Genomic DNA, 15,746 nt, shown 5'->3' with positions numbered 1-15,746 from the left:
GGCTAGATAGCATCACCGATGCAATGAATATGAACTTGAGCACGCTCCGGGAGAGAGCGCAGGACAGGAAGGCCTGGCATGCTATGGTCCATGGGGTCACGAAGAGTCGGACACGACTGAACAACAACAAGCTTTTGTGGAGCCGCATGCGTGAAATCTTAGGCCACAATAAACAATAACTTCAAGAAGTCATGAAACTCTCTGGGCCAGTTTGCACAAACAAGCCATCATGGCTTAAATAAGCCACAGTGGCTTGTTTAAATCATGGATGCATGCTGGCACGTGCTGGGCACCATTAGTCTAATTACCTGACCAGGTGCAGCTTGTTGTGTCATCCAAACCAGGGCAGCATGGCTTGTTTGAGGGGGAAACAACTCTCCAATAACCCAACAACAGGCCATGGGTTATTTGAGAGTAGTTTCACCCTCCAACAAGCCATGCAGCCTGGGGTTGGACAACACAACAAGCTATGCCCAAGTGGGTAATTAGGCTAATGGCATCTGGTATGTGCTGGCACGCGCCACAGATTTAAACAAGCTACGGTGGCTTGTTTTGATAATCCGAATCAGCGCACGCTTTCTCTCTTCATTGTTTTTGTTGCAACAGACTAACATGACTACCAGTCCGCTCGCCGCCACCACCCCTCATCCTCTCATCCTCCTAAGTGGAGGTGGTAGTGGTGAGTGGGAGGGTCTTAGGTGTCAGCAGGGATGAGTCCCTCTGAGCCCATGGGCCCTTTCCAGCCTTGCCAACCCCTGATACTGGGCCTGCAACGGTGAAGAGGAGGAGCAAGTCCAGGGGGCTCTTGTCAGTGGGCCCCTGCTGGGGTGTAAGCCCTTGGCAGGTGCCTGGCCATGCCTATTCTTGACGCTGGCCCTGAATACCAGTCAACAACCTGGAGGCTGGATTTTTAACTCCTGTTAAAGGTTAATTGCCTTTAAATACTATCTTATCTCAAGAAGCTTGCATGGAGGTTCCGGTGGATGTGTTATTTCTGAGACTGTAAATCTGGTTCATGATAGATGAGACAACAGTCAAGGCAGATGGCATGCTTGGACAATGCTAATTTTCACTGTTTTGTAGTTGTCATTGGCTCGAGGTCTTCTTTCATTTTATTATGTGTGATATGCTAAAACCAATTTAATCTCAAAACTATATTGGATTGAAAAGGTCTAACTTGGGTGACTTTCATATAACCCTCAAAGTATAAATACTGGTGGAGGGAGCCCTAATAAACAGTGCCTGTTGCATCTCCATGCCTTAAAGATTAAATAGTGCATCTGAAACTTTGTTTTTTCAGGTGGTCATAGGGGACAAAGTGGTTTTGAATCCTGTTAATGCTGGCCAGCCCCTGCATGCTAGTAGTCATCAACTAGTGGACAATCCTGGTTGCAATGAGGTAAGTTAGAAAACCCAACCCAGTAACTAGCAGTTGGCCTATAAATCTGGTTTTACATATGAGCTGAAAGGGATTCATGGAAGCTACAGCTAAGGAGTATAAATAGTGTTTAAGCAACTGTTCTGTAGGAGAGTACTTACCGCTAACAGTAATTTCTTCCAGCAGCATTTTCAATGGGGCTTATTCCTAGGTAAGTGGGTATAGTATTACAGCCTTACTACTGTCATGCAATTGAGCGTATTGCAGGCTGAGAATTGCAGCCTCATTAGGGCTGTTGATCAGGGTCTCATGGTCTAATTCCATGCCTGTGTCTTCAACTGTAAAGCCCCCGCATGAGATGTTGCAGATGAATGCTCCAACTAGCCTTAACCAGGGGTATGGTACCTGGTTCCCTCCACATGTTTTGGACCATAACTCCCATCAGCCACAGTCAGCATGGCCGATGATCAGGGTTATGGTAGGTTTAGTCCAAAACATCTGGAGGACACCAGGTTGCCTACACCTGTTCTTAACCATGGCTATGTCATGGAAATGTGCTGTCCGATTGTTTGCTAGAAATTCAATTTTCCTGCCAGTTTTAACCATGGTTAGCCAACCCTTTGGAAGCTTATTATTTTATTTTATTTTATTTATTTATTACATTTCTATACCACCCAATAGCTGAAGCTCTCTGGGGACTTCACAACAATTCCGAGGCACATCAGGACAATCCATCAGTGTGTCTGCATGTTCCTATTTTAATTGATTGTGTACACTTTTTTGTTGTAGGTGAATTCAGTCAACTGCAATACAAGCTGGAAAATAGTTCTCTTTATGAAATGGAGTGACAATAAGGATGATATCCTAAAAGGGGTAAATTGGACAATGCACCTCATTAATAGGTTTTTAATTTTTTAAAAAATGTTGAGCCTCCTATTGATTGGGCCTCTTATTGCCTTTGCAGGGTGATGTGGTACGATTGTTCCATGCTGAGCAGGAAAAGTTTCTGACTTGTGATGAGCACAGAAAGAAGCAGCATGTCTTTCTGAGAACTACCGGCAGACAGTCGGCTACCTCTGCAACTAGCTCAAAAGCTCTGTGGGAAGTTGAGGTAAAATTGGCAAAGAGATTGTACAGACGGGTTTGTAATATGTGTTGGCCTTATTTAAAACCTCGATGAAAAGGCCCGTCTGCCCAAAAAAGCCATTTCTCCTGCCATCCTGTATGAATGGATTTTTTTTTTACCAAGAAACACTGACTAGATTTATAATCAGGCAGCAAGATGTTATCAAGCACAGGTTATTTAAAATAATACCTTAGATTTTAACAAATCTTTTATCTTCTAATAATCCACTACTACTTTATTTTTAAAAGGAACAACAACTCTTTATCTTAGTATCTTTATTTCACATGAAGCACATATCTGAGTAAATAATACCCCAATGTGGATACGCTTGCACCCAGTTGGACAAATGAGGCACTTTGATTTGGATTGTTATTTTTCTGATGCTCATTGTTACAGAACAGAGTATTCACACAGTGATTTGCTTTTGGGGGATGCATGTGGAGAATAAAGAAACTGTGTAGTGTTACGTTCCAAGACAAACGGTTGTATTTCATTTTAACCTAAGTGTTTTTCCTTAGAATGAATTTAACAATGACAAAAGAAAGCAATGCTTTTGCTTTTATACAATTATCAGTTGGCTGCAGAACTTTGTCTTTATTCCTGCTAGAAATTCATTGCTTCAGAAAAATGCATTGTATTACTGGACACCTACTTTCTCTGAGTGTGGCTATGAAGTTTCTTTTCAACTGGTATCATTATATGTTAACATTACACCCCACATAGGGAATACAGCACTGCAAACATATTGAAGGTATCCAGTAATATTTGGATGAAACATCTGGAACTATGTTATTCCTTTTTGTTTTGTAATCACTATTTAAATAACATCCTTGTTGATCATTTCTCTCTCTTTCTCCTACCCATTAGTTTTGGCCCGTTTTGTTGATTGCCTTCTTAAGGTCAAATGAGAGGTGACCCTGAAAACTCTTAGCATCTCTCATTATTACTTTTCAGGTAGTACAACATGACCCTTGTCGGGGTGGGGCAGGATATTGGAATAGCCTTTTCCGGTTCAAACATCTTGCTACTGGACACTACTTGGCAGCAGAGGTATGTATTGCAAGAGCTCTTGTGAACCATTTTCCTATGTGCTGCTTTTCCCCTTCCTAGTTATAGGTATGCTTACTCAATATGAGTACAGGGTAACAAAAGTAAGAGTTGGAAATCACTAGAAAGATGTTGTGCTAATTTGAAGTCCCATAGATTTACAGCACTGGTGTTAATCTGAAGGAAGCTTGAAACAAACACTAAACTCTACAGAAATTCCTGTGCTGCTACAGTATTCTGTGAATGTACTTTTGTTAAAGTATCCTAATGAGTAAGTGCCCTGAAAATTTTGCCAAGTCATTGTGATAACTTGAACTGGTTGATACACACACACACACCCCTCAAACATATTTGCTTATATTAACTAACTTTTTAAAAGAACTGATCTAGCATACTTTATTTATTTATTTATTTATTTTTGTTTCCAGTTTTATGCCTGGTTTGTTTTTTTGAGTGGATGGCATAGTACGGCTGTGATAGCACTTCATAAATTTCTATGTAGCATTTATACTGTGGAATAAAATTCACTATGTACTGTATTGTAGACCTTGGGTACGGAAAGGCTAGTGGTTTTGTTGACCTGCTTGTGATTCTCTTCCATCAGGTAAATCCTGACTATGTGGAAGATTACCAGGAATGCCAGTCCTCAGTAAGTACAGGCAAGAGTACTGTCTTGCCTCTAATCAAGGGGTGTTGACCAGTACTCAAATTACTGGGGGAAGAGATGGGGGGGGGCTCTTAATGAAATCTACAGGTTCCATCCCCTTTCTTCAAATTTTAGCCAAATCATGCCCCTGTATATTTTTAAAGTTTCTAAAGACAGTCTATAAGGGGGCCAACATGAAAAGTAAGGGGAGCATGCCCCCTTCTCTTCCCCCCCCCTGTAATTCGAGCACTGGTGTTGACACAGGCCCTGATATGATCTTGATTGGCAAGCATGTGGACAAGTCAAAGCTTAGTCATTGATGAAAGCCATCTTAATTGATGAAGGATTTAATGCGATGTTTCCTAACACTACTTCCAGTGACTGTGAATACTGAGAATTGGGCAGTGGTCATCTTTAGATACCTAGGCAAACAAATTTGCTATCCTTCTGCCTACTGTAAATCACATCTTGCTTTGTCCCTGTATGCCACAAACCCATCTAGTCTCCCTGCTCCACACGCACGCGTGCACGCAGATATAGGTAGATTGAGTTGGAGGCACTCTTTACTCTTGCATATAGAAGAGAAACACACATGTTTTCTTGATCAGTTCCCAGAACATTGAGCAGGCATCCTTTTTGTAACTGCAGTTAATATTGTTTCCCATCATCATTTGTCCCCTCCTTAAGCCAGTCAGTCAGGGTTCAGGCTAGGACTTTGCTTTCTGGACAATAGTAGTACTTCTGTGGTTCTTCAAGTTATAGTGAGGCTGCATCAAGGAATGAGAGAGCATCCTTTAAATAATGCTACTACTATATTGGTGAGAGGAAGGGATTGATGCTGCAGGGATCTTCCCTATTTCAGGTATTGAGTGGCAAAGGCCTCCAACAAAATAGTTTAATATATTGAATTTGAAAATGGAGGTACCCTATGCACTTGCCCACTGTGCTTTTGTCAAAGCCTGAACCACATTCTAATGTATAGCTTCACCCCCTCCATCCATGATTTGAATATTTGGGGGTACAGGCAGAGACTGATTGTACATCCGACTGTAGGAGGTGGAAGCTGAATGTTGCCATGTGTTTCTTTAAAGAAGTGTGGGTCAGAATGATATGCCAGATTAGCTGTTGCTGCTAAGAGTGTGCATATGGTGCACAGGGTTAAGAAGCAAGGAGCATATCCACTACAAAAAGTAGAGGAAAAGCAACAAATCTTTGTCCCTGAGCTAAGTGGGAGGGTTTTCACAGGGTGTAAACATTTGGAAATGAGATATTATAAATAAAAGTTTGAGGACTTTGGGTTGACGTGTGTGTGTGTGTGTGTGTGAGAGAGAGAGAGAGAGAGAGAGAGAGAGAGAGAGAGAGATACATGACTTGCCATTCCATCCATACTGGGGATAATCATTTATATTAACTAATGGTCAGTTTAAATAAGCCAGCTTCATAAACCATTGCTTTAGGTTGGCTTGTTTTAAAGCTGATCATAGTTACTGATAAACCACAAACCCCAGTTCAGTCACAGTGACAATCAGAGTTCAAGGGGAAACTGGCTGTGTGGGAGGGGGGGGGGGAATGCATGAGCCCAAGGCTCACTCAAGCTCATTCCAGCTTGTGTATGTCATGCTAAAGGGGCCGCGGTGGCTTAGTGGTTAAGACGCTGAACTGCAGACTGGAAGGTCGGCAGGACAGCAGTTCAAAACCCGAGTGCTGCGTGACGGAGTGAGCTCCCGTCTTCAGTCCCAGCTTCTGCCAACCTAGCAGTTCGAAAGCAAGACATTGCAAGTAGATAAATAGGTACTGCTTCGGCGGGAAAGGTAACAGCGTTCCGTGCACCTTGGTGTTCAGTCATGCCAGCCACATGACCACGGAAGCATCTTCGGACAGCGTTGGCTCTTCGGCTTAGAAATGGAGATGAGCACCACACCCTAGAGTCGGACACGACTGGTTGGGGACACCTTTTTATGTCATGCTAAACTGTAGTTTTGTGTGACATGAGGAATGTAGCCAATATGTGAAACCCAAACTTTATTTAACCATGTATGTTAGCCTATAAAATACTATTTGCATGTTTTAGCTATGCTTATGGAGTAAAGAACATCTTCACTCTAGTTTTTATTGAAATAATAATTACCAACAGATTCAGTGTTAGATATCATGGAATTGAGAGAGACTGTACAGCCAGCTCTGAACCTGAGAGCTTTAGCACTAGGGAGTATGTGTGAGGGGCCAAGGCGGAGGAGGCAAAAGCTGTCTGTTTTCTGTTTCCTTCATCTTGAAACTTTCCCTCCTCTGCATTGTAATGCTTTATGTTATGGGGGTAGTATCAGGCCATGTATTGTGTGTGGGACCCATAATACAAGATAGACTCAGTGGATTTACCAAAAGGCTCCTGATATAACCTGCCTTCAGCTAAACTTAGAATCAAGCTGGCTTCCATAATGACTGATATCTCCAGCAATCCTTCCTTCAACTTGGCCAATTTCCTGCAGACTATTAAGTAGTCAGTTTACAACCTAACAGCGCTAATTCAGGGTGAGTTGATCTGTAAAGCAGACAATTAAGGAATTGCTGAGAGAGATTGTGGAAGAAAGTAGAAAGCATGGGGAGCTACACATCCAAGAGGACTAAGGAACTCAGGTTCAAAACTGATTGACCCAAACCTTCCTTTAGGAGATAGTTGTCCTTATATTACCAGGATTTGCTTTAAATCAAGTCAGTACAATAGTCTATCCCAGGAATGCTAAGCCTGGCTTGTGGCATCTCTTCATTGTAGTCCTTTGATTTCTCGGGCAGAAGACTTTCCTGGCCCTTCTGTACTGTGCAGAGTCTTGCACTGTCTGAACATGGTTCTGCTCTGACCAAGGCCCTAAAATTATTCAGTGAAGAGTAGCAGCACCGCCTCCAAACTACTAGAAAAGACTAAGGCTTGCAGGGCTTGCTGCTCTTCACCATTGGGTGAGGAAAATATATTTCTGGATTAGTGCTGAATCACAAAGGTTACACAACAAAACTCTTCACAGCAGACAATGAGTTGGATCCAGATATGGATATTTCCATTCGCAGAAGGGGCAAATGCAGCAGAAGCTCCCACTGGAGTAGGAGGGGGGGAGTGTCAGTGAATCCCCCTTCCCTCAGCACCCCCCGTGCCCCCCAAAAAGCTTGGGGGGCATCAGGAACCCTCCAGAACACTGTGGGCTGTGATACTGGGCGCTGCAGGGGCAAGGAGAAATTGGTGAAAATCATCTCCCCCTTCTTTCTTTAGTGCAGCTTCCTGGGAGTGAAAGTCTGGATCGCATATGGGAAATCTAAAGCACACCCATAGAAGTTTTGTTAAAATGTATGGAATGCTGTGAGCATGCTCACCACTAATCGCATCACAGGGAGGGTTCAGTAGATGGTCATGACAGTTGCACAAGCACATTCCAGACTGCCATTTTCTTGACAGAAGGGGATACATTACATTATCACACTTTCCAGTGGGTTAGTGTGCTGCAGCAAAAACCACAAAATAGTCTTGTATTCTGACGTAAGATTTTGTGGAGGTGGGCTATAATTCACAAAAGTCTATGTCAGAATAAATTCGTTAGTTTTTAAGGTGCCACAAGATGCATTATTATCATCATCATCATCACATTTTCCCAAATTCAAATGATTTCACTCTGTTCATACAGAAAAAATCCCAGTATTCGAAAAATCTTTAGGAGAAACAGCACAGAGGATTGTGCAACAAATCAATAAAGAAATGAACATTTGTTGTACAAATGCTGATCATGCAGACATACTTTATTTGCACGGTTGCTGTATTTCTCTCTTCTTGCTTTTCACCACCAGATGGCGAAATGAGACCATAAGTAGGTTAAAAGTTAGGCAAATTAATCTTTTTAGTGTATTACAAATATATACACTATTCTAACAAGAGATGGTGTAGATACACATGATGTCTTTGGATATATAAACACATTGTAAAATAGGATGTCAAAGGGCCAGCTAATCCCTTGCATAAAAGGCATGATTCTGATTTTTGTACCATAAATTATTAGCAATTTCCCCCAAGAATCACTTCAAAGGTTCAGGCTCCTTTGAACTGTAAATCCCCTACCATACTCTCTGCAAGGACATCTAGGCAAAATCTATGCAGATAATCTATACTGCCCTTTATCTTGTATTTTAGCACTCCAGCCATACACTACAAGTGGGGTTTGTGGTGCTGAAGCTGGACTTCCACGTTTTCTTTGAACCTCCACTTCTTGCCAGGGCTTGTTTTACCTTTCTAACCTTTCCCCATCGAATCTGTTCCTTACCTTATATTTTACTTTTGCTCTTCCCTGTTTGATTCAAAGAGTTGCAGTGTTTCTTCCTTGTGTATGTGTGTTTAATACTTTTGGTACATTGTGATGATCTGCTTGTGTAGGTTGTGATTGTTCACATTTTTCACAGACAGTCCCTTAATGAAGGAGTTTCAGAGGACTGAAGATTGCCTCTAAGATATTGCGTGGAGGCCCCACTTGCACTAATGCATTTCATGTGTGTGCATCCATAGAAATTGCCCCAGGGGTCATACTACAAGTGAAAAACCTATGTTCTCTGTATCCAGCATTGTTTTCCTGCTATCTAGGTTTCTGACAATAACACCTTCAGATTTAAAAAAAAGTACTTGAAAAAAAGATTTTATTTTTATTTTGTCTCCCTGCCCTGTCCAAGAGTCACCAATTTCTAATTAATATGTCTTAATTGTATTTGCACTCAATTCTGCATCCATAATCATCATCCTATAAATAATTTTATCTAAACATTATTCACCTCTGCTTTCATTATTCAAAAGTTATGTACGTTTTGATTGTGTGCAAATGTGTAACGAGAACATCTTGGACTTATTTAAAACAACGGGTAAGTTAATATGAAGTACCTATTTTTCACTAGCTGACAGAACTTGACAGCTATCACTTTAGTTGCTTAATTTGGATAGAATTGTCAGGAAAGGTCCCTTTTTATGGGTCTGAGGCATTCTGGAAAAATCTTGATCATGTCTTGACTTCTCAGTGACTTAGACACAGCCCAGCTTGATGGTTTAAAGTTCTTTGTAAGTCTTCTACCCAGTTCTAGTTAATCCTAGCTACCTAATTTATTTATTTATTCATTATATTTCTATACCGCCCAACAGCCGGAGCTCTCTGGGCAGTTTACAAAGACTAAAAACATTAAAAATACAATATACAGAGATTAAAAACCATTTACATAAAAAAACACATGAACAGAACCAAAAAGATAACAAGTTGGCGCTAGGCAGGCTTCGTCAGGGAGATCATTCCATAATTTGGGAGCCACCACCGAAAAGGCCCTCTCCCTTGTCGCTGTCTTCTGAGCTTCCCTCAGTGTAGGCAGACAGAGGAGGGCCTTAGATGTTGAGTGTAGTATAGGGGTAGGTTTGTGTTGGAAGAGGCACTCCGTCAGGTATTGTGGTCCCAAGCTGTGTAAGGCTTTATAGGTTAAAACCAGCACCTTGAATTGGGCTCGGAAACGTAAAGGCAGACAGTGCAAGCGGACCAGAGTTGGTCTTATATGTTTGGACCTTCTGGTCGTCGTTATCAATCTGGCCTCCACATTTTGCATCAGGTGCAGTTTCTGAACGTTTATTGTGACGTTTGTTGGCTTGCGGTTTCTAGATCTACATTTGAGATGGCTGAGCTGCAACCATGAAGTACAGGGCTGGGTTTATATATAATACTTTGCCTTTCAGTCTAGGTAGGCAGATTGCAACTTAGATTTGATTTGAATTTTTTTCTGCAGCTGGATCCCGACCAGGATGCAGCCCGAAGGGGATTACATAATACTCCGGAGAAGATGGCGTACTCTTTAGTCTCTGTGCCTGAAGGAAATGATATTTCTTCCATCTTTGAGCTTGATCCCACGACTCTGCGAGGGGGAGACAGCCTTGTTCCAAGGTATGTTGTTAAAAATGATGAGGGCCCTCTTTAAGCTTAAAATGCCAACCTATTTGCATTTTACATAGCTAGGACACACCTTCACAGAGGACAACGTTTTTGCAGAAACAAATTGAAGACATGTCTTTTCAGTGGTACCTTGATGTGTTTCTGATTAAGAAATAGTGTGCAGGAGAGGAGGCAAATAAAGGGCAGAGGCCTAATCCCTCTCAGTGTTTCGACACCAGTCAGCTGGAAAGACATTCTGTGATTGTAGCAGGAGAGGAACTGAGAGGTGGGCCTAACTGACCAGAAGCATCTCATTAGGACTTGCTTGTCTACCTGAATTTTCTTGAGTTGCATGAGTCAACAGCGACTCAGGAACTCAACAGCAGGTTACATTTGTTCCTTCGTCCCTGCCAAATTTGGCAATGGGAAATGATTAAATGTATCATGCTGCTTTATTTCACTGCTCTTTGTATTGTTTTTTAATGTTGTGTTTATAATATTTTAAATGTGTGTTTTAATATTTATATGTGAACCACTTAGGGATTGTGTTACATTTAGCAGTATATAAATATTACAAATAAATAGATGGGAATTATGCATTATTTACTATAAATATTTGCACCCTCTCTTTCTAATTACAAAATTATTCAAGGTAGCTAACAACCTGATAAAAATACTATAAAAAGCAAAAATATCAACAGCTAAGAGTACGAAATAGCAGAGAAAATCATTTATGTTATTATCCAGGTATGAGCTTCCTAGCTCCTGCAGGAAACTATGCAAGTGGTGTATCAGAAGTGCACTAAGACCAATTTCTTATGACACTAGCCCTTTGTCATAATGAAAGAAAATGGTTCATGTGGATCTAATATACAGAGGTCGGAAGTTTGATACAAACAACCTGCCCCTGAAATTCTGTAGCCAGCAAATACAGAAGTTCGTCATATGAGTCAATTGTGTGAATTATGCTAATATTTACTTTATTAGCATATTTTATCGAATTTGAGGTCTTAATATTGAGTATTTATTTATTTTTGAAAGGTTTAGGTTTTGTCGTCTTTTTGCTCACACACTGAAGGTCTCCATTTTATTGAAATTTGCTCCAAATTCTCACCATCTCCTAGTTTTAGAAATGGAGCCCATGTCTACATTATGTACTGTTGATCTTAATTACCGTGCAATCCTACTCAAAAGGAAGTCCCATTGAATTTGTTTAATTACAAAAAAATACCTAAACACACTTAAACATCATCAAAGAACTAACAGTGTCTTAGTTCCTAAAGAAGGCCTTTCAATATAAAAATATAGTTAATATTTAATCAGTCTTCAAATAAATCTATTCGTATAAAATATCTTGGAATTTAAGATTCAGCTGCATTTCAGATTCTAGGTGACTTAAAACCATGTGATTTTTTAAAAAATAGATTGTTGTTTGAAAAGCTTTTGTGTGTGTGTGTTTGAAAAGTCTTGAGATTGAGGAAACTATGCATCAGGGACCACCTTACTATAAAGTCGGGAGATCCGGGTTCTAGTCCCCACTCGGCCATGGAAGTTCACTGGGTGACTTTGGGCCAGTCACAGACTCTCAGCCCAACCCACCTCACAGGGTTGTTGTTGTGAGGATAAATGGAGGAGGAAGGCTATGTACGCCACCTTGGGTTCCTTGAGGAGGAAAAAAGGCGGGAGATAAATGTAATAAATAAATAATAAATATATTTGGTCCTTTTAGGAACTCCTATGTCAGACTTAGACATCTGTGTACAAATACCTGGGTGCACAGCACCAATATCCCCATTGATAAAGAAGAAGAAAAGCCTGTGATGCTTAAAGTAAGTCCTGTAAGGAAGCTAATATATCCCATGTCTCTTCCTCCTACCAGTGAAGCTCTTTGAGAGAAGAATGTTGGGAAGTCCCTGATTATTACAGTTCTGATTTGGGACATTATTCACAAAGCATTGCTTGGGCATAAGCCCAGTCTTTATTAAAACAGAATAGTACAAGAGCATAATTTGGTGTGCTCCATCTTCAGTTGAAAGAAACCAAGCATCTTTTGGAAGAATCTATGAACACGAGTACTTTTTGGCAAAAGTTTTTTTGAGTTAATGTACGATGACCCCTGCAAGCCCTATGGGGAGTGTCGTAGTCCCTATGCTGATTGCTAATATGTTTGGCTAGCTGCAGGAGGAATCAGTACACGTAGCACTGCTTCCCCCTGCCCACACAACATTAAACCGTTGTGGTAGTTGGTGTCTCTTCTTGGAGACACCTTTCCTCTTATTTGCTGCTCAGCACTATAGTCAGAGGGGAGCTATAGCTAGGTCATGACCTCAGAATTCATCAACTATTTTTATATCCAGTGAATATTAGCACAGAACACAAATATATAATAAGATTATTTAAGGCACTTGGCTTGTGCCTTGAGAATTAAGGAATATTGCAGTAGTGGACAAAGTATTTCCCATCAAAATGTCAAACCTAGTGTTTCTAAAACTTAAGCATTGTTTTCCTATGATTTCATCACTACTACTTTTTCTTTATTGGAGTATGACTAACATTGCTTTGATTTTAAGATTGGCACCTCTCCGGTAAAAGAGGACAAAGAAGCTTTTGCTATAGTACCAGTTTCTCCTGCAGAAGTTCGAGATTTGGACTTTGCAAATGATGCAAGTAAAGTGTTGGGTTCCATCGCTGGCAAGCTGGAAAAAGGAACCATAACTCAGAATGAAAGGAGGTAAGAGGATCATAATGTAAGCTTTTAAAGAGAAAATGTTGCTCCTTAGCTTTACAAAAAAGTAGTGAGCTAGAGAACACAGCTTTTGTCCCTGTTTTTCAAAATAAGCTGTCATCGTAACAATCCCTCCCCTTCCAACAGTTATTCAAAAATTAACTTTGAAGTTTTACATATAATACACAAATATAGTATTTCCGGGACTGCCTTTGAAATTAATATTCTCTTTTATTTCTTTGTAACTGAGTTGCTGAATATATTATGGGTGGGTATATATTCATCTTGCAGTTTGGATTAACAGCTAGGTTTGTGTTTTTTTAATCTCTGTAGGTCTGTTACGAAGTTGCTGGAAGATTTAGTATATTTTGTTACTGGTGGAACAAATTCTGGTCAAGATGTGCTTGAAGTGATGTTCTCAAAGCCAAACCGAGAGCGACAAAAGCTAATGAGAGAGCAAAATATTCTGAAACAGGTATTATATTTCATAAGAGATCCTCTGAGAGAGAGATGGTTCCAAATACAATATTTGACAGTGCAGACATCTTGGGATAAAGGGTTTTTATCTAGGGATCAATGTAACATTGCCTCAACATGAAAACCCAGGGTGCAGCAGCTACAAAAAAGCCAAATTCCATGCTCGGGATTATTAGAAAAGGGGTCAAGAATTAAGCTCCAAGTAGCGCCAGAAAGAGTGAAGTGGCTGGGCCAAAGCCAAAAGGATACTCAGCTGTGGATGTGTCTGGTGGTGAAAAGAAAGTCCGATGCTGTAAAGAACAATATTGTTTAGGAACCTGGAATGTCAGATCAATGAATCAAGGTAAGCTGGAGGTGATCAAACATGAGATGGCAAGATTGAACATCGACATCTTGGGAATCAGCGAACTAAAATGGACAGGCATGGGTGAATTTAATTCAGGTGACCATTATATCTACTACTGTGGGCAAGAATCCCTTAGAAGAAATGGAGTAGCACTCATAGTCAACAAAAGGGTGGGAAAAGCAGTACTGGGGTACAATCTCAAAAACAATAGAATGATCTCAGTATGAATCCAAGGCAAACCATTCAATATCACAGTAATTCAAGTCTATGCCCCAACCACTGAGGCCGAAGAAGCTGAGGTTGATCGGTTCTATGAAGACCTACAACACCTTCTAGAACTAACACCAAAAAAAGATGTCCTCTTCATCATAGGGGATTGGAATGCTAAAGTAGGAAGTCAAGAAATCACCGGGATAACAGGCAAGCATGGCCTTAGTGTACAAAATGAAGCAGGACAAAGGTTAATAGAGTTTTGCCAAGAGAACACGCTGATCATAGCAAACACTCTTTTCCAACAGCACAAGAGGCGACTCTACACATGGACATCACCAGATGGTCAATATTGAAATCAGATTGATTATGTCCTTTGCAGCCAAAGATGGAGGAGCTCCATACAGTCAGTAAAAACAAGACCTGGAGCTGACTGTGGCTCAGATCATGAGCTGCTTCTTGCAAAATTTCGGTTTAAATTGAAGAACGTAGGGAAAACCACTAAACCATTCAGGTATGACCTCAGTCATATCCATTATGAATATACAGTGGAGGTGAGGAATAGATGTAAGGGATTAGACCTGATAGACAGAGTGCTTGAGGAACTATGGACGGAGGTCCGTAACATTGTTCAGGAGGCAGCAACTAAATCCATCGCAAAGAAAAAGAAATGCAAGAAAGCAAAGTGGCTGTCTGAGGAGGCTTTACAAGTAGCTGAGGAAAGAAGGGAAGCAAAAAGCAAGGGAGAAAGGGGAAGATATATCCCACTGAATGCAGAGTTCCAGAGAATAGCAAGGAGAGACAAGAAGGCCTTCTTAAATGAACAATGCAAAGAAATCGAGGAAAACAATAGAATGGGAAAGACCATTCAAGAGATCTTTTCAAGAAAATCGGAGCTCTCAAGGGAACGTTTTGTGCAAAGACAGGCATGATAAAGGACAAAGAAGGCAGGGACCTAACAGAAGCAGAGGAGATTAAGAAGAGGTGGAAAGAATACACAGAAGAACTATACAGGAAAGATCTTAATGTTCCTGATAGCCATGACAGTGTGGTCACTGAACTTGAGCCGGACATCCTAGAGAGTGATGTCAAGTGGGCCTTAGGAAGCATTACTAACAACAAAGCTAGCGGAGATGACAGTATTCCAGCTGATCTACTTAAAATCCTAAAAGATGATGCTGTTAAAGTGCTGCACTCAATATGCCAACAAATTTGGAACAGTCAACAGTGGCCACAAGACTGGAAAAGGTCAGTTTACATTCCAATTCCAAAGAAGGGCAATGCCAAAGAGTGTTCAAACTACCGCACAATTGCGCTCATTTCACATGCCAGCAAGGTGATGCTCCAAATCCTACAAGCTAGGCTTCAGCAGCATGTGAACCGAGAACTACCAGAAGTACAAGCTGGGTTTCGAAGAGGCAGAGGAACTAGAGATCAAATCGCCAACATTCGCTGGATCATGGAGAAAGCAAGAGAATTCCAGAAAAACATCTATTTCTGCTTCATTGACTACGCTAAAGCCTTTGATGGTGTGGATCACAACAAACTGTGGCAAATTCTGAAAGAGATGGGAGTACCAGACCCCCTTACCTGACTCCTGAGAAACCTGTATGAGGGTCAGGAAGCAACAGTAAGAACCAGACATGGAACAACCGATTGGTTCAAAATTGGGAAAGGAGTACGACAAGGCTGCATGTTGTCGCCCTGCTTATTTAACTTATATGCAGAGTACATCATGAGAAACACTGGGTTGGATGAATCAGAGGTCGGAATTAAGATTGCCGGGAGAATTATCAACAACCTCTGATACGCAGACGATACCTCCCTAATGGCAGAAAGCGAAGAGGCTCTAAAGAGCCTCTTG

General features: G+C 41.0%; 1 protein-coding gene across 13 annotated transcripts in view; it reads left to right on the top strand.

The window, feature by feature from the left end:
* The window catches only part of ITPR1 (inositol 1,4,5-trisphosphate receptor type 1), a 377,196-nt gene that overhangs the window by 142,398 nt on the left and 219,052 nt on the right, over positions 1–15,746 (top strand). For 9 of the 13 annotated variants that reach the window (XR_014788558.1, XM_084840314.1, XM_084840319.1 and 6 more), the window contains 9 exons: positions 1,301–1,399; positions 2,168–2,251; positions 2,343–2,489; positions 3,459–3,554; positions 4,156–4,200; positions 9,982–10,136; positions 11,854–11,953; positions 12,695–12,855; positions 13,183–13,324. Coding sequence is in view for 11 of the 13 variants with exons in the window: in XM_084840314.1 (XP_084696440.1) it covers positions 1,301–1,399; positions 2,168–2,251; positions 2,343–2,489; positions 3,459–3,554; positions 4,156–4,200; positions 9,982–10,136; positions 11,854–11,953; positions 12,695–12,855; positions 13,183–13,324 (1,029 nt within the window). In the remaining 2 variants the exon portion in view is untranslated. Of the gene's footprint in view, positions 1–1,300; positions 1,400–2,167; positions 2,252–2,342; positions 2,490–3,458; positions 3,555–4,155; positions 4,201–9,981; positions 10,137–11,853; positions 11,954–12,694; positions 12,856–13,182; positions 13,325–15,746 lie in introns of those variants that run through there. The other 4 variants (XM_084840316.1, XM_084840315.1, XM_084840312.1 and 1 more) reach the window with 2 other exon arrangements.

Source organism: Heloderma suspectum, chromosome 2 (assembly GCF_057233095.1).
Source record: "Heloderma suspectum isolate Gila_16-S chromosome 2, 16-S_ref, whole genome shotgun sequence".
NCBI classification, from domain to species: Eukaryota; Metazoa; Chordata; class Lepidosauria; order Squamata; family Helodermatidae; genus Heloderma; species Heloderma suspectum.
The sequence above is the reverse complement of the archived record's forward strand: the minus strand, read 5'-3'. Positions and strand labels throughout refer to the sequence as shown.